The following is a 20,564-nucleotide window of genomic DNA, read 5'->3' on the forward strand; positions in this document are numbered from 1 at the left end:
AATTAATTTTTTTGATGGAAAAAAGTGAACTACTTGAATGAGGCAGTGATAACCAATACCTAATGTTCTATTTATAGACACCACCCATCATGATGTTTAATTAGAACGTTATCTTTTTAAAACAATAAATTTAAAAGAGAAAAAATAACATATAATACATATTATATTTAAAATAAATCTAATAATTATAACTCAAGTCTCAAAAATAAAATGCCTACACAATTGTTGACTCTACAAACCTAGAAATAGAAATTTCACCTAGAATGCTAAGAAACAGAAAGTTTACAAAAAGGGTTCAATGGACAACTTAAAATGAAAGAAATGAAAAAGGATATTGAAAAAGAAAAGAAAGGAAGGTTTTAATGAAAGGGAGCAGTGGCATGTTTCTTTTCAAAATAGTATTTTCTTCTATAGAAGAACTTTTGTTCGTATTTATAGATGAAATGAAATGGAATGAAAAATTATGTAAAAGTAATGGATGAGTTTACCATAAATTAAAGTTTTTCAAATTTGTTGGTAACTCCAATTCTTCATTTCCAATCAAGCTAAGTCCAATCCTTCATTTCAAGTTTCTTAGGTTATTTTGGACCATTTTCCCACCCGTCTCGCTGAAACGGGAGAGACGGAGAACTGGACGCCAAAATGGTAGATGGAGCTGAGAGCAGGCAGCGGCGGCGTCTGATTCTTGAAAATTTCCTAAGCCGCGAAGAATGCAGGGAACTGGAGTTCATCCATAAGAGCTGCTCTACGGTGGGGTATAGACCAAACGTCTTTTCCACCACTCTGTTGCATCTTGTTGCCACCAATTCCGCTCATTTGATCATCCCTTTTGTTCCGATTAGAGGTAAAGCTGCCCCTTGGTCGATTTATATCCTTAGTTTTTCTTGGGTAATCTCTATGTTTAATTTTGATTTGACTCCAATTTTTGCGACAGAGAAGTTGAAGGAGAAAGCCGAGGAATTCTTTGGGTGTCATTATGAGCTATTTGTTGAGTTCACTGGCTTGATCAGGTTCTTCTTCTTCCTCATGTGCTAAATGCCGAATTGGGTTGTTGTCTCTTTCTACATATAATTCCAATTTTTGAAGAATGAACATAGTTAGTAATTGATGCAGACCTGTGAGGAAACAAATTAAAAGGATAGCAGTAAGTTTTTCTTTTTTGTCTCTGGGAGTCTGACGGTTGTGGTATAGTGGTCATTTAGAAATTGAAGTGCACTACTTATCGGTGTCCATAACTTGTATGATTAACATGTCAAGTAATACAATTAGTTTAGATGATGTATCAATTTGAATTGAGCCTTAAACAAGTGTTCCATGAGCATTTTTCTCCACAAAGAGAAAGACCTTAAAATTTCTCACTTGGTGACAAAATGATGATCTTATCTCTCACTACGCTGAAAACTGATCATCTTGATAAACTCCAAAGTTGATCTTCTTGGTGAACTCGAAGGTTAAAAAAACCTATAAACTCTAGGAAAAAAAAGAAAGAAAGGAAAACATTAGAAATATAACTGTAAATCATTAGTACTTGGCCTGAAGCATGAGCAAGCTATGTGAACTTTTCCCCCAAACATAAGAGACAATCAAGTACTCCCACTTTGACGTAACACTCGCCATTTCTTCCAACTCAAAAACTTGTTCCTAAAGAAGATAGATTCTATAGCTTTTGTTAAGGCTCCTAAGCTACTTATTCAAGCTCTTCCTCGACATTATTCTCGAAAAGGTGCTCTCTCCCTTGCATCCAAGTTATCGAATGCTCATAATGATCTTATTGATGTTGCTTGTGTATGAGTCAAAGTCCCTAATTTGGCTTTGTCTAAGTCCAATCACAATTCTTCTACGCTTATTCCCCCTTCACAAAACTCCAAGCACCAATGAATATGGACTGTTTCTCAACAAGTTAGCTCTTATTGTCACACAATTCAAATTGATAGAGAAGATGATTTAGGTGCAAGTGTTGGCAAGTAAAGAGCTAGAGTTAAATTCTTTGAATCCAAACTTAGAGGATTCCCTTCTTGAGGAGAACTTTGGAGAAGATTGATAGACCCCCGATCTTATACCAATATAGCAGGAGAGAGAAAAAGAAGTAACACGTGTGGGTGAGTAACACGTGGGAATAACATAAGGGTTAGGAGTTAGTATAAATAAAAGCCAATAGGAGGGTGGGAAAGTCAGTTAGAATCTGTGAAGTGAGAGACCTTCTCTGTTCTTCCTTGAAAGAAAGGATAACAGTAGAATTGAGAGGAGAGATTGTAACCAGGAATTCATTCTAATACTAACTATCAATAATACTAGATTTACAATACCATATCCGATTTCGAAAAAATTGGTATCAGAGAATGTGATCTCGGGCAAAGAGGGCAAAAATGGTGCAAACTCGGATCGAAGAGAAGATGGAAATGTTAGCTAAGGAATTACAGAAAATTAAGAAAGAAATCAGAAAGTTACCGGCTATTGAGAAAACGCTGAATGAAATATCAAAGAATATGGAGGGACAGAACCAATTGATATTGTGAATTATGGAATCGACAGCGCAGGAGAGATCGACAATGAATGAAAATTTAATCGAATTATTGATGCGGAATTTTCCGGTGAAGAATTTAGCCGAAAGCGAAGGATCTTCAAGACGAGAGAGCGAAACAAAGAACAAAGAAAAGAAAGTGAACGAAGAAGGCATCAATGACCGTAACAAGTTTAAGAAGGTGGAGATGCCAATATTCAACGGAGATGATCCCGACTCGTGGCTCTTTCGCGCCGAAAGGTATTTTCAAATTCGTAAACTTACTGAATATGAAAAGGCGACTGTTTCTACCGTTAGTTTTGAAGGACCAACATTAAATTGGTATCGTTCCCAAGAGGAACGAGAGAAGTTTGTTGACCGGGCAAACATGAAGGAAAAACTATTAGTTCGATTCCAATCTATGAGGGAGGGATTGTTATATGGAAGGTTTTTACGTATTCAACAGAAGACAAGGGTGGAAGAATATCGAAATTTATTCGATAAATGGGTAGCACCTTTATCAGACTTATCCGAAAAAGTAGTGGAAGAAATATTTATGTTTGGATTGAAGCCTCAGATTCAAGCTGAGATGGTCTTTTGTGAATCGAAGGGATTGACGCAAATGATGAGAATAGCACAGAAAGTAGAGAATAGGGAAGATATTTGAGAATAGGGAAGATATTTGACGAGAAGCAAATCTTCCTGGGTATTCCAGTGGAAAGTTAACTAACTCGTATAATAGTGTTAAGACTAATGCGAATGCGAATTCTGGAGAAAATAAAAGGAGTATGAGTTGGGCGATGAGGACAATCACGTTACGAGGGACCTCGAATGAAGAGGTTCGGAAAGAGGGTCCAACAAAGCGGCTGTCTGATGTCGAATTTCATTCTCTAAAGGAGAAAGGCCTATGTTTTCGATGTAATGAGAAATATTCTCACGATCACAACTGTAAAACTAAGGAGTAGAGAGAATTGCGTATGGTTGTAGTGAGGGGAGAAAATGAGGAGTACAAGATTATTGAAGAAGGAGGTAGTGAACGGAAAGAGTTGAATGTCATTGAGATCATAGGGGAAAATCAAACTGTGGAGTTGTCTATCAATTCTGTGGTAGGCCTATCCAATCCGGGAACGATGAAGGTGAAAGGAATGATACAGGGAAGGGAAATTATAGTGTTGATAGACTGCAGAGCGACACATAACTTTGTTTCAGAAAAACTGGTGAAGGAGCTACAACTGAATACACAAGATACATCAAACTATGGGGTCATCTTGGGTTCCGGTACTGCCATTAAAGGGAAGGGAATTTGTGAGGCTGTTGAATTGATGTTAGGAGACTAGAAGGTGATTGATGAATTTTTACCCTTGGAATTGGGGGACGTGGATACCATATTAGGAATGCAATGGCTATATTCTTTGGGCATAACTGAAGTAGACTGGAAGAACCTGATATTGTCCTTTATGCATTAGGGAAAGAAGATTATCATACAAGGAGATCCAAGTCTGACCAAGGCCAGGGTTAGTTTGGAAAACTTAATGAGGACCTGGGGAGAAGAAGACCAAGTATTCTTAGTTGAATGCAGAGCCTTGGAAAGGAGATAATCGTCTGAGGAAGAAGACTTGATTGAGGAAGAAGTAACTGTAGAGGAATCACTGGCAGTGGTATTAAAGAGTTTTGAGCACGTCTTTGAATGGCCTGAGACATTACCTCCTCGGAGAATGATAGAACACCATATACACTTAAAAAGGGAGTGAATCCCGTGAACGTGAGACCTTATCGCTATGCATATCAGCAGAAAACTGAAATGGAAAAACTTGTTGAAGAAATGCTGTCATCAGGGATAATACGACCAAGCACGAGTCGTTATTCGAGCCCTATATTGCTGGTAAGAAAGAAGGATGGAAGCTGGCAATTTTGTGTAGATTACCAAGTTCTGAATAATGTAACTGTGCTAGATAAATTTCCGATACCGATGATTGAAGAACTTTTCGATGAATTAAATGGAGCTGCTATGTTTACTAAGATTGATCTAAAATCAGAGTACCACCAGATCAGAATGTGTGCAGAAGACATTGAAAAGACAGCATTTAGAACTCATGAAGGCCATTGTGAGTTTACGGTGATGTCCTTTGGGTTAATAAATGCACCATCAACATTTCAGACATTGATGAATGCTATCTTTAAGCCGTACCTCAGGAAGTTTGTCCTGGTGTTCTTTGATGATATACTGATCTATAATAGGGATTTGAAAGCTCATTTGAATCATATGAGGGCAGTGTTGGAGGTGTTGAGAAAAAATGAGTTGTATGCGAACAAGAAGAAATGCAGTTTTGCTAGATCAAGAGTGGATTATCTTGGGCATATTATTTCTGGAGAAGGAGTGGAGGTGGATCCGGAGAAAATTCGAGCCATCAAAGAGTGGCCCATTCCAGCCAATGTGAGGGAAGTTCGGAGATTCTTGGGCTTAACTGATTATTACCGAAAATTTGTGCAACATTATGGCATGATTGTGGCTGCTTTGACACAACTATTGAAGATAGGAGGATTTAAGTGGTTTATGGAAGCTCAAGAGGCTTTTATCAAGTTGCAGCAAGCTATGGTGTCTCTCCCTGTTTTGGCACTACCAGATTTCAGTATTCCTTTTGAGATAGAGACAGATGCATCTGGATATGGGTTGGGTGCAGTGCTCGTACAAAAAAACGGTCAATTGCTTACTACAGTCACACTTTAGCAGTCAGAGATAGGGCTAAACCGGTATATGAAAGAGAATTAATGGTGGTGGTCATGGCAATATAGAGGTGGCGTGCCCATTTGTTGGGTAAGAAGTTCATGGTGAAAACTGATCAGCGGTCATTGAAGTTCTTATTGGAACAACGAGTGATTCAACCTCAATATAAAAAATGGATATCCAAACTCCTTGGGTATTCGTTCGAAGTGGTATATAAGCCGGGGCTTGAGAACAAAGCTGCTGATGCTTTGTCTAGAATGCCACCCACAGTTCACTTAAATCAGTTGACAGCTCCAAATCTGATTGATGTGGCAGTAATAAAGGAAGAGGTAGACCAAGATGAGAAGTTGCAGAAAATTAAAGAAGAGTTGGAAGAAAAAGGAGAGGATCAGGACAACAAATATTCAGTGAAACAAGGGATGTTGATGTATAAGGATCGAATGGTGATATCCAAAACATCTAAACTGATTCTTATGATTTTACACTTACCATGACTCGGTATTCGGAGGACATTCAGGTTTTTTGCGAACATACAAAAAACTGACTGGAAAGCTGTTTTGGGAAGGGATGAAACAAGATGTGAAAAAGTATTGTGAGGAGTGTATGATTTGTCAACGAAATAAAACGTTGGCATTATCTCTAGCTGGTTTATTGACACCTTTGGAAATTCCTAATAGAGTATGGGAGGACATCTCAATGGACTTCATAGAAGGATTGCCGAAAGCAAATGGGTTTGAAGTCATCTTTGTTGTGGTTGATCGATTCAGCAAATATGGGCGTTTTCTACCGTTGAAACATTCATATATTGCAAAGACTGTATCTGAATTGTTTGTGAAGGAAGTAGTATGGTTGCACAGTTTTCCTAAATCTATAGTCTCAGACAGAGATAAGTTGTTCTTGAGCCATTTTTAGAGGGAGTTGTTCAGATTGGCGGGTACAAGATTAAATCACAGTACTACATATCATCCTCAATCTGATGGGCAAACGGAAGTAGTTAATCGAGTAGTGGAAAGTTATTTACGTTGCTTTTGTGGAGAAAAACCGAAGAAGTGGGTAAAATGGATACCTTGGACGGAATATTGGTATAATACTACTTACCAATGCTCACTGGGAGTTACCCCATTTCAAGTAGTTTATGGCCGGTTACCTCCTCCATTGATATAACATGGAGATAGAGATACTTCAAGTTCAACATTAGATGAACAGGTGAAAGAAAGGGGAGCTCTGAAGGAGCATTTGAGAGTGGCACAAGATAAAATGAAGAAATATGCCGATTTAAAGAGGTGGGAAGTGCATTATCAGGTGGGGGACTTGCTTCTGTTGAAAATAAGACCCTACCGGCAAGTTACATTGAGAAGAAAAAGGAACAAGAAGCTTTCTCCTAAATTTTTCGGGCCCTACAAAGTGATAGAGAAGATTGGGCCAGTAGCGTATAAACTGGAGTTGCCCGATAATGCCGCTATACATCCCGTGTTTCATGTATCCTAGCTAAAGAAAGTATTTGGAACACATGATGAGAATCAGAATGATATTTCCTGTTTGACAGAAAACCACGAGTGGAGGGCTGTACCTGAAGAAGTGTATGGATATTTGAAGAATAAGGCGGGAGGTTGGGATGTGTTAGTGAGGTGGAAGGGACTACCTCGACATGAGGCAACGTGGGAGTTATATGAGGATATGCAACATCATTTTCCAGATTTTCACCTTCAGGACAAGGTGCATTTGGAGGAGTGTAATGATAGACGCCCGATCTTATACCAATATAAGAGAGAAAAAAAAGTAACACGTGTGTGTGAGTAACACGTGGGAATAACATGAGGGTTAGGAGTTAGTATAAAAAAAAGCCAATAGGAGGGCGGGAAAGTCAGTTAGAATCTGTGAAGTGAGAGACCTTCTCTGTTCTTCCTTGAAAGAAAGGATAACAGTAGAATTGAGAGGAGAGATTGTAACCAGGAATTCATTCCAATACTACTATCAATAATACTAGATTTACAATACCATATCTAGTTTCCATCAAAGATCATGTTGTCTTGTTTGATTGTTGAGTTGAAAAGAAGGTTAGGGAGGCCAATTTAGTTTGCTTTTCTCCATCTCAAATACCCTCCAAGTTCTTCTCCCTGCCCTAGTCGAAACTTGTGGCCTTCAATTTTGCAAAGCATCCCACCTTTCAACTTGTTGCGTTTTGAGTAGGATTTTGGTAATCTTGAAGATTTTGATTTTTAATGTCCGAAAGAGAGTCAGAAGTCTAAAGCAGTGGTTTTTGGCTTTTTCAGAATTCAAGTTGTCCTGGAAGAAGGCTCATTTGATGTCAAGTTTTTATCTTTTTTTTTTATTTTTTTAATTTGTTATCTTGGTCTAGTTTTGAATCTCTTCTTGTACTGGAAAGCTTTTGATACCTTTATGTCTAGTACCCTCATTTGTACTTTGCATTAGTCTCATTTCATTATTTCATTGAAAAGTTATGCTTCCATTTATTAAAAGAAATAATCTATATGTGGCTTAAAAAATTCAAACTTTCTGCTAAACTAAAGACTTGAACTTTGACCTTGGCAATTACCTTGGTCCTTTTCACTTTCATGCTTCAATTCACCTAGGACATCATCAACTTATTAGAATGTTTTTCAATTGGGGTTTGGGTAGTGACACATTGAAATCAACTATCTCTCTTAGACTTCCCAATTGTTTTTGGGTTGATAGATCATCTGACTGATTGAATTGGTTTTCATTGCTACTGGTTTAACTATACACCTACTAAAACCGTTTGGAACTACGCATCCATTGTCTCATTGATCCTTTGACAATATTTAAGTGCTATTTCTAGAATGTAGATTTTCTGTGGCCAACTACAACTGCTTGGGATTCTTGATCCAGTTTACATTCCAAAGCACACTTGCAACCCTCATCATCCAACTTAGGGTAAAGATATCTTTTGTAGCCTTGGGATTCTTTCTACTGCTTTGTGTTGGTGCAAATCTAAGCAACCTTTTTATCGTTTGAGCCTTTTTTATTTAGTTTCCAATTGGAAATTTCCTTTGTATCACCTTTAAGTGCTCTGGGGTCTCCCCTTTTACTTCATTTATTCAATTAAATGTTCACTCTAAAAAAACCATCCAACTTAGGGTAGAGATGAGATTCATCCTTTAAATGATTACAAATGTGACATGGTGTGTAGGAAGCATGGACATGTGTTTGACATGCAAGAAAATTCGTGTCTTCTTCTTTTCTTTTTTTTCCCGTCCCCCTCTCTGATTTCGGACACATGAAGACATGCACTAGACACACCATTTGCCCATAAAAAAGGAAAACCGAACCTTTTTTATTTTTTATTTTTATACGGACACAACGTTCAAGTTCATAAAAAAAGATGAAAGAATACAAGGGTATATGAAAAGCCAACCCCAAAAAAGGAACTCCCTCTACAAAAATGAATCGAAATATGCAAAATAGTGCCTATAGAATAATTACAAAAGGTCTTTGAAATTGGAGCTCACAGAGAAGCATGAAAACAAACGAGAGACTAAATTTCATGAGGGTTCCTTTCCACCTCGCTAAACACCTTACCCTACTATACTATTAGGATTTCTTTCAAGAAATATAGACTTTTAATAATTGTTATTTTGTGGATTTTAATATACCTTTTTCTCTATTTGGTTTAAATGAGCTTTTGTTTCCATTTATGTTTTATCCAATACTTCATTTGATTTACTCTTTAGTCTTTAATAGGGTAGTAGAACTTGTATTTTTCTTCTAACATTTTGTCATAATTCAGCTGGACCAGGGGAGCAAGCATTGGATGGCATAGTGATGATAACCGGCCCTATCTAAAACAACGTGAATTTTCTGTATGTGTACCAATCTTTCCTAAGAAAGTTGACGTCATTCTTCCTACTCTGGATAGGCTATTATTTAATTTCAATTGTTGTCTCATATTACTAATATATTTTTTCTACAGTATGTTCTCGAGTTTTTCTTTTCAATTTTTCTTTCTGGCAAGGGGAATGGTGGCTTTGTATTTTTTAACAATTCCTTTACCTTCTCTCTGAAATTCATTTGGTATGTCAGCTTTATTATTACAGTACTCTAGCTGATAGTTATCTTCGTGTGTTTGGCAAAAGGCAGTGTGTTACTTGAATAGTTATGGAGTAGAATTTGGAGGTGGACTGTTTCACTTTCAGGATGGGGAACCAGAAACCATCTCACCTTTTTATGGAGTAAGTTAGATGAAAGCTGTTTACCTCCTTGACTTATTGTTATTATTTAATGTTGACGGTACATCGTAACTTTATCTTATCGAAAATGGTACATATGCGATTGCTACCAATCTGAGTTGTAGCTATGCTGGTCAAGACATTATAATGTTGACCAAAAGGTTAAAGGTTTTAATCCTCTCCATATATTGTTGTGCTCGAAAATGGTACATTTTCTATTTTGAACTCTGAAGAATCTGCTTGTGCTCTTTTGAGCCAAGAAGTCTGCAGCATTTTATGGTAAATAGAAAAAATAAGTGGAGCTAGTCCTTTACATTTTGAATCTAGACCCATGTTTCATTGCTCTTCTTGTTGTTACCTTTCTAATTATTTTAGTAATTATGCCTTATTTATAAATTCTAATCAGTTCTAGTCTTGGGGGATGATGAACTGTTGGGTTTCTTGTTTGATGTCAATATATATAAGTAATGTGGAACAGGGCACATTTTCGGAATTGTTTGATTTTGGTGGTGGATTTTTAATTCATTCGACGGTTTTCCTTTTTACAAGAAATGCTTGCGACTAAATTAGTCTGAATAATTGATGATGTTGGATCATAGTTCCTAGTAGTTTGAAATTTGAAACAATGACAGATCAACTATAGTTAATACTCATTTCACTTTATCAGGATTGTGTGATGTACACGGCTGACAATGACAATGTTCATTCTGTTGATGAGGTATGCCCAAGCACTGAGACCCTCTGAATCTGTGTGAAACCATTTTACAAAAAGGAAAACCGTTTGATAGACTAATCACAGCCTTTCTAAAATTAATGCTAAATATTGGCTAGGCAAAAAGATGTTGCATCCGTTCACTGAGTTTATATTTTAATATAATGGAGTAATTTCATGTACATCCATGACCCACAAGTCCAGTTACCACTATCATTTTAAGATAACAGTGGATAACAAAAAGGGTCTAATTGTTTCTAGAACTTCTATAGGTGCTTGTAAAGAAGATCGCAATTCTTAATTTCTTAACTTGGAGACAGCAACACATGCTTGTTGACCCTTTCTGGATGCGGCTCTAAATGAGGCTAAGCCTCGATGCCTAGTGTTTGATAGACTAATCACAGCCTTTCTAAAATTAATTGGCATCAGTAGGATGAGGATCATATACAAAAAATTGCTCTTCACAGTTAACACAAACATTTTCTTAATATAAGCAATTAATGGGTGGGGATCTGAACTTTGATCGATTCTTTAACCCTAACCAAATCTTAGTCAAGTTTTCTATTGAGTCTTTTTTTGGTTATTTTTTGGAAAGCAAGATAAATAGGAGCACATTAATTCTTTCTTGCTTTTTTGCTTTTTACAGGTAACTGAGGAATCATGCATTTGATTAATCCTCAAGAGAGTTGCTAGTAGACCTCTTAGCACAGTTGTTCTTCATCTTGCTTACTTCATGGTTTCCTTGGATAGATAACCAATGGAGAAAGGCTTACACTGACATTATGGTTCACCCGTGATAGCTCTCATGATGAAGATGCAAAACTTCTTTCCCTTCTTTCACAAAGCCCTTTACATGATCGTTTTCCTGACTCGTGCCTCCCTCAGCCTCCGTCCTGTAATATGTATTGGTTTTCACCAGAAGATGATCCAAATTTCAAGTTCGGTTTTGATATATGCTGGGCGAGACTGCGTGCGCTTGGATACGACCTCTATTTTCCTGGGGACCATGATTTTTCAGAGTATCCAGATTTATTCTTTCAGGACGTACAATTAGTGTGGGGAGATAAGATATTCTTTCAGAAATTTGAGAACATTTTGCATTTGCTTCAGGTATTCCATCGAAATTACCCTTTAACATTTATTTCCCATTCTTTATAGGGGAAACTGGGGGATTGTAGTGTGACGAAAAACATGCTATATCATCAATCGTGAAAGGCTACTTTGAATAACTTGCTTTGTTTTATAGGGTTTTCTCATTGAAAAATTCTACTGAAACTAAAAGTAAATTGCGTTTACTACATATGCTTAATGGTTAAACAGGTAGTGCAGTTCCTGTGTTGGAAAGGCAAAGAGCTGGATTCTACCAACCTCAGTGAGGATTCGAGCTATGCAGAATATTTATCCCCAAAGAGAAATGTGGGAGTCAGTTACTTTAAATCTGAGTTTTCGAAGAACGATGGGTTGGCCGAATCGGTCTTCTCATCTGCTGCATCTGATGGCAAGGAGAACCAACAATGGTTGGGGTGGGATAAGCTTGTTGCTGCAGCAGCAGCTTGGGAACATTATGCTTCCATTTTAAGGAGAGAACTCCTTGGAAGCTTCAGCCATTGGAGGAATTGCCAATCCATATACAGTGTTTCACTTGATAGCTGAATATCCCAAATACTTAAACTAGCAGTAGCTTCGAGGTTAGTTCTGGGCCTTTGTATAGCTTAACTTTTACAATATCAAATAAAGTTCCGTTTGGTAACAATTTTGTTTTTTGTTTTGGAAATTTATGTTTGTTTCATTCCAAATTTCCAATTATAGTTTTCAATTTTGTTAATTAAACACTAGGGTCCTGTTTGGTAATCATTTTGTTTTTTGTTTTTGAAAAATTAAGTCTATTGACACACTACTTAAAGAACCAAGCAACATTTTGAGAACTAAAAAAAGTAGATTTTAAAAGCTTATTTTTGTTTTTGAAAATTTGCTAAGAATTCAACGATTACTTAAAGAACGATGCAAATCATTTGCATGAAATGTGGAGAAAACATGTTTATTTAATTTTCAGAAACCAAAAACAAAAAATGAAATAGTTACCGAACGGGTTCTAAAATTTATAGTCAAAATTATATAGAAAAAGAATGAGTTCTAGAATATCATTGTTTTTCCTTAATTTTCAAATTAAAATATTTGTCGAAGGTAATTGACAGATCAATCATAGAAACTGGTAGAAGTAGTATTTATAAACTTAATCATTTGATTGTAGAAGTATTTATAAACTTAATTTTTAAAAACCAAATGAAAATTTTAATTAGATTATTGTTTCACTTTAACAATGTAATCAGGAGAATAAGGTTGCTGAGAATAAAATGTTACTGTTTTTTGTGCATGGAAATCTTTTAGGATTCTTCAACCTGAAACTCATAAAAATCCAACAATGGTAGAGACAGAGGTAGCACTCTGTTGAAATATATTGCAATGGAAACCAAATGTTCACAAGCTAATCAAAAGAGAAACCATATGCAAGAAATTACAAAGAAAAGGAAATAACAATCAGCTCCTTTGAGAAAGTTAACTTCTCCATCTAAAAGCCACAAGAGCTTCTACCAAAATAAAACATACCTACATCAATCCCTAAAACATTCCTTATATACCATCATCATTGGTGGGTCCCCTCATGTATTTTCCCCATCTCCCATAATTTCTCTTGTAACTGTATTGTGAGTAAATCCTTTCTTATCCCTGTGTTTATATGCGTGGATAATCAGAGGCCTAACGTTACCGCTTGACTTGAAATTCACCTTCTTGAAGGTGGAATGTGAACTCTTGGTTCATTTGATATACCCATTCCCATGTGGCTTCATTCTCTGGTAACTACTTCCATTTCACTAACTATTCATCTGCTCCCAATTCATTGCTCCACCTCATCCCCAATATAGTCTCGGGCCACACATGGAGTTCAAACTCTTTGGTTAACAATGGGTGGTATGTGTTGCACGTTTTGCGTTTGGCTTAACTTGAGTTTTAGTTGGGAAGCATGGAAGACATTATGGATAATTTCTTTTGGGGGAAGTTCCAACCTATATTCATTCCCTAGCTTCCTCTATCACTGATAGGGTCTATAAAATTTGGGGGACAACTTTTCACTTCTTTTTCTTGCTAAGGAACATTGTCGATAAGACCCCAATTTTTCTAAAAAAACTTCATCTCCCACTTTAAATTTCAATCCCCTCGTTTGAGGTCCGCTAGCTTCTTCATTCTACTTTGTGCTATTGTTAAAGTTTCCTTTAAAGCATCGATTGTCAAATCCCTTTCCTTCAGTAACTGTTCAACACTATTGTTAGTCCATTTCCTTTCAACATAAGATACCAAAGGGGAGGTCTATCGACCACAATTTGGAATGACTGTCATTTTAACTCCCTCTTGTATATTGATTTGGTTTGGGCTCAAGGTGGTAATTTCTAACTAAAGTAATCTATAGGATGAGCATTTTGAGATAGAACTGGTCCAACCGTACTCTCGGCACAACCATCTCGATAATAAAAGATAAAGAAAAATCAAAACCATGTCTTGCTTCAATTGTTCGAAAGCCTCAGTAGCTTCCTCACTCCACTTGAAGGCATTCTTTTGTGGAATTTTGGTGAGGGGTGCATCAATGTCTCCATAGTCTTTTACAAAGTGTCTATAGTAGCCAGTCAAGCCTAGAAATCCCCTTAGATCTGATAGATCCCTTGGTTGCGGCTAGTTTACCATAGCATGGAATTTTTTCTCATCTGCTTCCAATCTTGTGCTTGAAATCCAGTGACCCAAATATTGTATCATGGAATGCCCTATCACACCTTTCTTCTGGTTGGCAAACAACTTGTCCCTTAGAATCGCAAATACCACTCCAAGATGGTGTTCATGCTCCGTAATATCCGTGATGTACACCAAAATATCATAAAAAACACCAATATAAATTGCTTCAAGAACAATCGAAATACTTAATTCATTAGGGATTGAAATGTGGTGGGGGTATTGGTTAAACCAAAAGGCATAACAAGGGAATAGTGCCATTTGCAAGTACGAAACACCGCCTTCTCAATGTCTTTCTCCCTTATTCTTATTTGATGATACCTTGACCACAAATCTAACTTGAAAAAGATTACTGTTCCGTATAATTCATCGAGTAACTCCTCAATAACTGGTATTGAGAGCTTGTCTGCTATTATGACTTGATTTAGCTTATGGTAATCAGCACATAATCGCCTCCCTTCATCCTCCTTCTTTTTTTGTTTCACTAAGAGGGTCGGGCTTGAATATGGGCTGTAACTCGGTCGAATAATTCCAACTTGCAACATCTCCATGTCCAACTTTTCAGTTTCTCTCTTCTGAATGTAACCATATTTATACGGTCATACATTAATAGATTTCTGATTCTCCATGGTAAGAATGCAATGATCCACAACTCTCTTTGGCTGTAAGTCTTTCTCTTCATACTGCTTTAGCAAGAATTTGATCATCGGTAAACCTTCATCATTCCCTTTTTCTTGAACTTCTTCAAACTCCTGTTTTCGTCAGTCTCAACATTTTAGAATTTTATAAGGAATCCTTGATCGTTAGCGTTCCATATTTTTGTAATGATTTTCAGCGAGCATTCAACTTTAGGCAGAGATGGGTCTCCCCTGAGTATGACTGGGTGGTTACCTACCATGAATGCTAGTCATCGAGGGCCAATGAACCCCTATAAACCTTGTAGTACAAAGTTTTGCATCTCAAGAATGACATCCTTCTCTAGCTCGATGGCAAAAAAGTTAGCAATAGTCGTCAACTTTAGTAGTTAAACTTCCATCCTCTTACACACTCCTCTACCCTCTTGTGTGGTCCATCACCAAAGGTGACCCCAAAATTCGCTTCCTTGCAAATCACAAGTTTAAGCTCATCTACTAACCTCTGATTGAAGAAGTTTTGAGTTGCACTGCTATCAGTTAATACAATTATGATACAATTACTTCCTTGCCCTTCATTGTCTTCTTAAGTTTCAGAGTCTCTTTTGCCACAGATCCCATTATCGTTCTCAGAGGTTCCTTAATTAGTATCCTTTAAAACTTCCAATGTATTTAGTTCCACAATTTATTGTTCGTTGTCTTCCATTATTACGCCTTCCTCCATCTCATATTCTTCATTCATTATGAACAACATTAATTCCCTGTTTCCCTTCACCCTACAACAATGCCCATGTGACTATTTTTCAATGCACTGAAAACACAGGCCCTTGTCGAAATGAACCCTAAATTTCGCATTTGATAACCTCTTCACCAACAATTCTCCTTTCCTATAATTTCCTTTAATTGTAATTGATAACTAACACACGTGAATCATTTTTTTCGTGCATCTCCCTTGTTTGTAATGGACCCGATTTTGGTGCTCTGAGCCTAAGATTTGCTCGACCCATGACTGCCCCACTTGTTTCGAGTCTATTTTAGGGCTAAGTTTCTATCAAATTTACCATTTTGACTTCATACACCCCTTTAACATCTTGGGGTGTCTACTCACCACCTTTGCTTGCATTGTCAGTTCCAGCCCCGTCACGAACAAATCTATTAAAATGCTTTCGGCCATTTTCGACAAAAGAGCTAAATAATTCAAAATTTTCTTCATGTAGTCATTGTATGGGTCATCTTGTTTAATGTGAATAAGCCATGCTTCCAAAGTTCCTTCTCCAAATTCATGGAAGTGTTAAAACATCCTTCACTTCTAAGTCCTCTTATGATGACACTCTCTTCTAGTTGTTGATCCATTTAAACCAACTAACTTTGTCCTTGGCAAAATTGATTATCGCAACTTTCACCTTCTCAATGTATGCTTGATCTTTTATTTAAACAAAAATGCTCCATGCGAAAAACCAATGACTCAAGATTTTCTCTAACGAAAATTGGCATTTCCAGTTGTACTTCTATATGAAGTTCTCATTCCTACTTTTGTTGGGGTATGTAACGACCCAACTCTTTATACTAAGTTGAGGTCAGTACCACTAAAACAAATAAAGATTTTTTTATTTAAAATAAAAAAACCAAAATTTAAAGGAAACGCTTCAAATATGCGCATTTATATAATATAAGTAACGTATGTAAATAAAAGTATAGTAATAAATGAAATACTAGTTCGGGCTCTATTTAAAATAGATAGAAAATATCTAAAAGTATTCATGAGTTCTGAAATAAATTACTGTAAATCAAATCCTAAAAACATAAATGCGGCAGAAAACATAAAGTGCTCCCTATGGCGAACTACGTTCACTTCTTTTCATTCACCTGCTTGCTTCTACCTCTACTTTTGCCTGAAAAATTAAACATAGAAAAGAGTGAGTATAAATTTATATAGAGTAAGAGACCCACTACTAGTCCCACTACATGTTTATTAACTTCCCGTTTGAGTCCTGTAAGAAAGTACTGCATAACTATTGTGCTCCCAAACGCACACTATTTAGTGATCCCATATGGACACATTTTGACACTTTGTGAACTCGAAGGAAACACCCTAAAAGAGAGTCATACTGTAAGTGATCATGTCGAATCACACATAAAAGTTGGTCACGCAGGCATAAATAGGTGGTGATCCCGATGGACACCCATATGGTACGATTCTAACCGACAAAGATAACATAACACCATAGCTTATACATATAGCATAACATAAATATCATATCTCAATCCTAATGTATCTCAACCATGGTATATCTCATTCATAACATATCTTATTCGTAACATATCATGATCTTCACATATCTCAGTCATACATAACGGTTGTCTACGTAGCTACCAATATCAATCATTCCTAACAGCTACATCATGCATCATAACTACTTTAATGCATAGTAAGGGAAAACATAATTTCAAGGGTCTAATAGTAGAATCTCTTACTTTGAAATTAGCTAACAGTTAAATCCTTGCTGACAACCAAAGATTTTCCAACAAATAGGTCCTAAACAGTGAGGAAAAAAAATGGAAAATCCATAACTTAATTAATAAAATTACTTAACTAAAGACCCAAAATCCCTTTAGATCAACTTACCCAAATTTGAGGTTGAAACCAATTCAACCTTATTGAAAAATTTTCACCGATTTCTTTTCCAAAATATTAGCAACCTTGAAGGAAAAATCCAAACTACTTTAATATACTAATCTCATGGATTTTGCTTTGGCCTACTCTAACAAATCTCTTTGCTATGGCCTGCTCATTATCAACAAGCTCAGGAACAAAACGTGACAGCATGTCAAACTCCTAATCCTCTACCGTCATCTGTCCTTGCTTCAATTTTAAGAACTCCTGACATTTTGCATCTCTGAGATTAGCAGAGAAAACTTAGTATAAAAGCAATCTCTGAACTGGTCCCAGGTGATCTGGTTCAAATTTCTACCCAACATACGCATTGTGGACCTCCACCAGATAACCCCTCTATCTCTGAGAAGAAAAATAGCACACTGAACATTGTGCTCTTTTGGGCACCTCATATAATTAAAGATGGTTTCCATAGAGGACAACCACAACTCTACCTTAGTCGGATCCTCCAATGATCCATCAAAAGTTTGAGGGTCGTACTTCCTAAAATTCCTCAAATGTTTAGCTTCAGCCGACAGTTGATCTGATATAGTTTGTGGCTACTGTACAGCCGATCCCTGTGTAGGAGGAGATACTGGTGTAGGCTAGTTATGAGCCATAGCAGCAATAATAAGCTCTGTAAATCTCTGCTCCAGGTGAGCAGACAGAGCAGCCAAATCCATTTGAGTAACAGGTGCAGCAGGGACATGCTGGTCAGCTTGGCCCACAACAGGCTTATTACGCCATGCTCCTCTACCTCGGCCTCTAGGACCACTCCTACGTGCACCTTTCCTTGGCGGCATGTTTTCTATTATCTACCGAAAAATCCTTTTAGTCTTACCAGGAAACCTCTCTTCACTTACACTTGGACGATAGAGAGAAAAACTTACATGAAATTGTTTATCTTTCACGAATTAGCAACACATGGATAGGCCAAATGCATCTTTTAACGCATAACCCTGTTTACTCACCTGATACTAACTTAATTAGAGTTCAATCGCCACATCCACGACTACTTTGCATGCATATAACTACAAGCAAGTTTTTGACGCTAGTACAAGAGATTTTAATGTTTTTCCTGTTTAGCTTAATTGTGCGCTAAAATTGTGCGGAAGTTCAATTTCACCTCTATAGAAAACTACTTTTTTTTAGTTTTCAAATTTTGGCTTGGTTTGGTTCTTAAAAAATCACGGGTGATATATAGTTTACAAAACTTGAAAAGTAGTAAATAAAAAAAGTGGGATTAGTACTTCAATTTCGAAAACCAAAATCAAAAACAAAATAGTTACGGAATGAAACCAAACAACTTTTAGAAATTATTACAATTCACCATCTTATTTTCCTTTAGTTATTGTTTTCATTGATGTGAAACTGTATTAAAACTTCAACTTTGGTACTTCATATCATCAAACTTTTTGTAAATTTATGACTGACATGAGAGTCATTGTTATTTAGTAATATTGAATGTTAAATTTTAAATACTAAGAAGTTTTGTAAGAACATATAGTTTCAAACTAGCTATAAGTATTCATTTAATGTGGTTTTCAACAAACTCAGAAGAACTTAAATATAGTTGGAGTTGACTTCTTTGGGTTAGATCCTAATCTAAGTTCAAGATCCAACTCATTGTCAACATTATCATGTTGAGATGATTGTCCTCCTGCCTTCTCATCGGACTGCTTTTTCTTCAACTTGGAGGGTTTTTGGCTGAAAAGTTGAAGTTCTTGTACCTTCTTACCCTTCCCTCGGTTTCGATCTCGACTACTACCTTCTGCAATAGCTGACGGGACTACCCATCTCAAATCTGTGGAGATTGGTCCCAATGATGATTGCTTTAACTTAGCGTCTATCTCCCCAGTGTTATGCACTCGCATATGTCCTCCTAAAGCTTTTGCACTTTTGAAGCTCTTCTTGCAAATACTACACTCATGCCAAGATGTTGAATGACTCCCACCACTTTTTTGTTTCTCTAAATTCATCGTTTCACTTCTACTTCAAACTTGAATCTCACAGCCTATACTTTTGTCTCTCAACAAAATCTCTGGACAGAAAAAGAATTGTAAAAAATTTGTATTACAACCACCAAACTTGATATTATCACTAAAATTTAAACCCTATACACAAATTAACCATAATAATTGTTTTAAACAAAATATAATATTGTTGTTAGTCTATTAGTCTCTATCGACATCTAGCGATACTTTACTGTATTTATAAATATTTTAATTCATTTTATTATATTTGAAAGTGTTCCTATAAACTATTTAATAATATTTTCAATACTCAAATTTAATTTTTTTTTAATTCTTCTTAATTTTATTTCAAACGTATATTTCAGAAATATTATTATAATTAAATGACAAAACGGTTGGAAATGTAACAAAATTTTAGATTTTATCAATAATAAATATTGATAAAAGTATATTACGGTTATCCATGCATATAACAGATTTTAAATTTTTGTTATATTTTCTAAATATTTTGGTTCTAGTTTATTTTAATATTTATTTATTGCTATGGTTTAAATTTAAAAGATGTAAAAAATTAATAAATTAGGTAGAAATTAAATATGTAGGCAATAGCTCTAAGAATGACTTGGATTTGAATACCTAGTTTTCCTTCCAAGGATAGAAATGGCAACTTAATACGAAAATAATATGAATTATATGCTACAATTTATATTCTACAAAAAATTTAAATTAGTTATATTAAAAATTGAATTGATCCTTTTTTTTTCTACTCGTTTAAATTTCATTTGTTGCCCATCTAATTTACATATAATGGTGTATCCATGATTTTAGTTTAGAGCACAAATTTCATTTAAATAGAATTTTTGGTATAATATTCGAATCATATAAAATATTGTTAAAGTGAGCACAATTTTTTATGATACTAAAATTTTGGACCATTTGCTTCTAAATTTAGGTCATATATAGTTTTAGTATTCTATTAGACCACAACTATCTTTGATTTATGAGTGTATAATAGATACTACCATTTTTTTTTGTAACTATTGGCTAACAAAATTTAAAATTTGAGGTTAAATAATTAGAAATAATAATTAAAAAATTGTTGTCTAATATAACAGTTACCTTTTAAGCTTTTTTAATATTTTAAATTGATTTTTAGATACTCGACTAAAAGATAATATGTTAATGGACGTCATTTTAAGATGTTTGTCCGAGTTAATAGTGAAAGTTTAAATATTTACTAGTCATCTTTCTAAAAACTAACAGTTAAACTTATACTAACCACTTGAAAATATATTTAAAACAGTGATAAAATAAAATGGGAAAGCAATAAATATTAGATGTAAAAATAATATTTATATGTCTTAATTTTCAAAAACAAAAA

The 20,564-nt window shown here is 35.7% G+C and overlaps 2 protein-coding genes across 2 annotated transcripts; one reads left to right on the plus strand and one right to left on the minus strand.

Moving 5' to 3' along the window:
• Positions 1–356: 356 nt before the first annotated feature.
• Positions 357–11,909, plus strand: LOC101218213 (prolyl 3-hydroxylase 1). Its single transcript, XM_004140415.3, has 7 exons — positions 357–844; positions 935–1,010; positions 8,995–9,067; positions 9,341–9,436; positions 10,101–10,151; positions 10,896–11,255; positions 11,466–11,909. Exons 1-7 carry the CDS (start codon positions 643–645, stop codon positions 11,796–11,798), a joined length of 1,191 nt encoding a protein of 396 aa, XP_004140463.1. The 5' UTR covers positions 357–642; the 3' UTR covers positions 11,799–11,909.
• A 6,854-nt stretch (positions 11,910–18,763) lies between these two features.
• Positions 18,764–19,189, minus strand: LOC101218453 (probable transcriptional regulator RABBIT EARS). The gene has a single exon (XM_004140416.1). It carries the CDS (start codon positions 19,187–19,189, stop codon positions 18,764–18,766), a length of 426 nt encoding a protein of 141 aa, XP_004140464.1.
• Positions 19,190–20,564: the final 1,375 nt, after the last annotated feature.

The sequence above is a fragment of the Cucumis sativus genome, chromosome 5 (assembly GCF_000004075.3).
Source record: "Cucumis sativus cultivar 9930 chromosome 5, Cucumber_9930_V3, whole genome shotgun sequence".
Taxonomy (NCBI): Eukaryota; Viridiplantae; Streptophyta; class Magnoliopsida; order Cucurbitales; family Cucurbitaceae; genus Cucumis; species Cucumis sativus.

What these genes read in the sequence shown, in the direction of transcription:
- LOC101218453 (XM_004140416.1), bottom strand. Translation starts at nt 19,189, where the DNA reads ATGAATTTAGAGAAACAAAAAAGTGGTGGGAGTCATTCAACATCTTGG.
- LOC101218213 (XM_004140415.3), top strand. Translation starts at nt 643, where the DNA reads ATGGTAGATGGAGCTGAGAGCAGGCAGCGGCGGCGTCTGATTCTTGAA. An exon ending in CCCTTTTGTTCCGATTAGAG is followed by an intron (nt 845 to 934) that starts GTAAAGCTGCCC and finishes TTTTTGCGACAG; the next exon opens with AGAAGTTGAAGGAGAAAGCC. An exon ending in CCATCTCACCTTTTTATGGA is followed by an intron (nt 9,437 to 10,100) that starts GTAAGTTAGATG and finishes TCACTTTATCAG; the next exon opens with GATTGTGTGATGTACACGGC.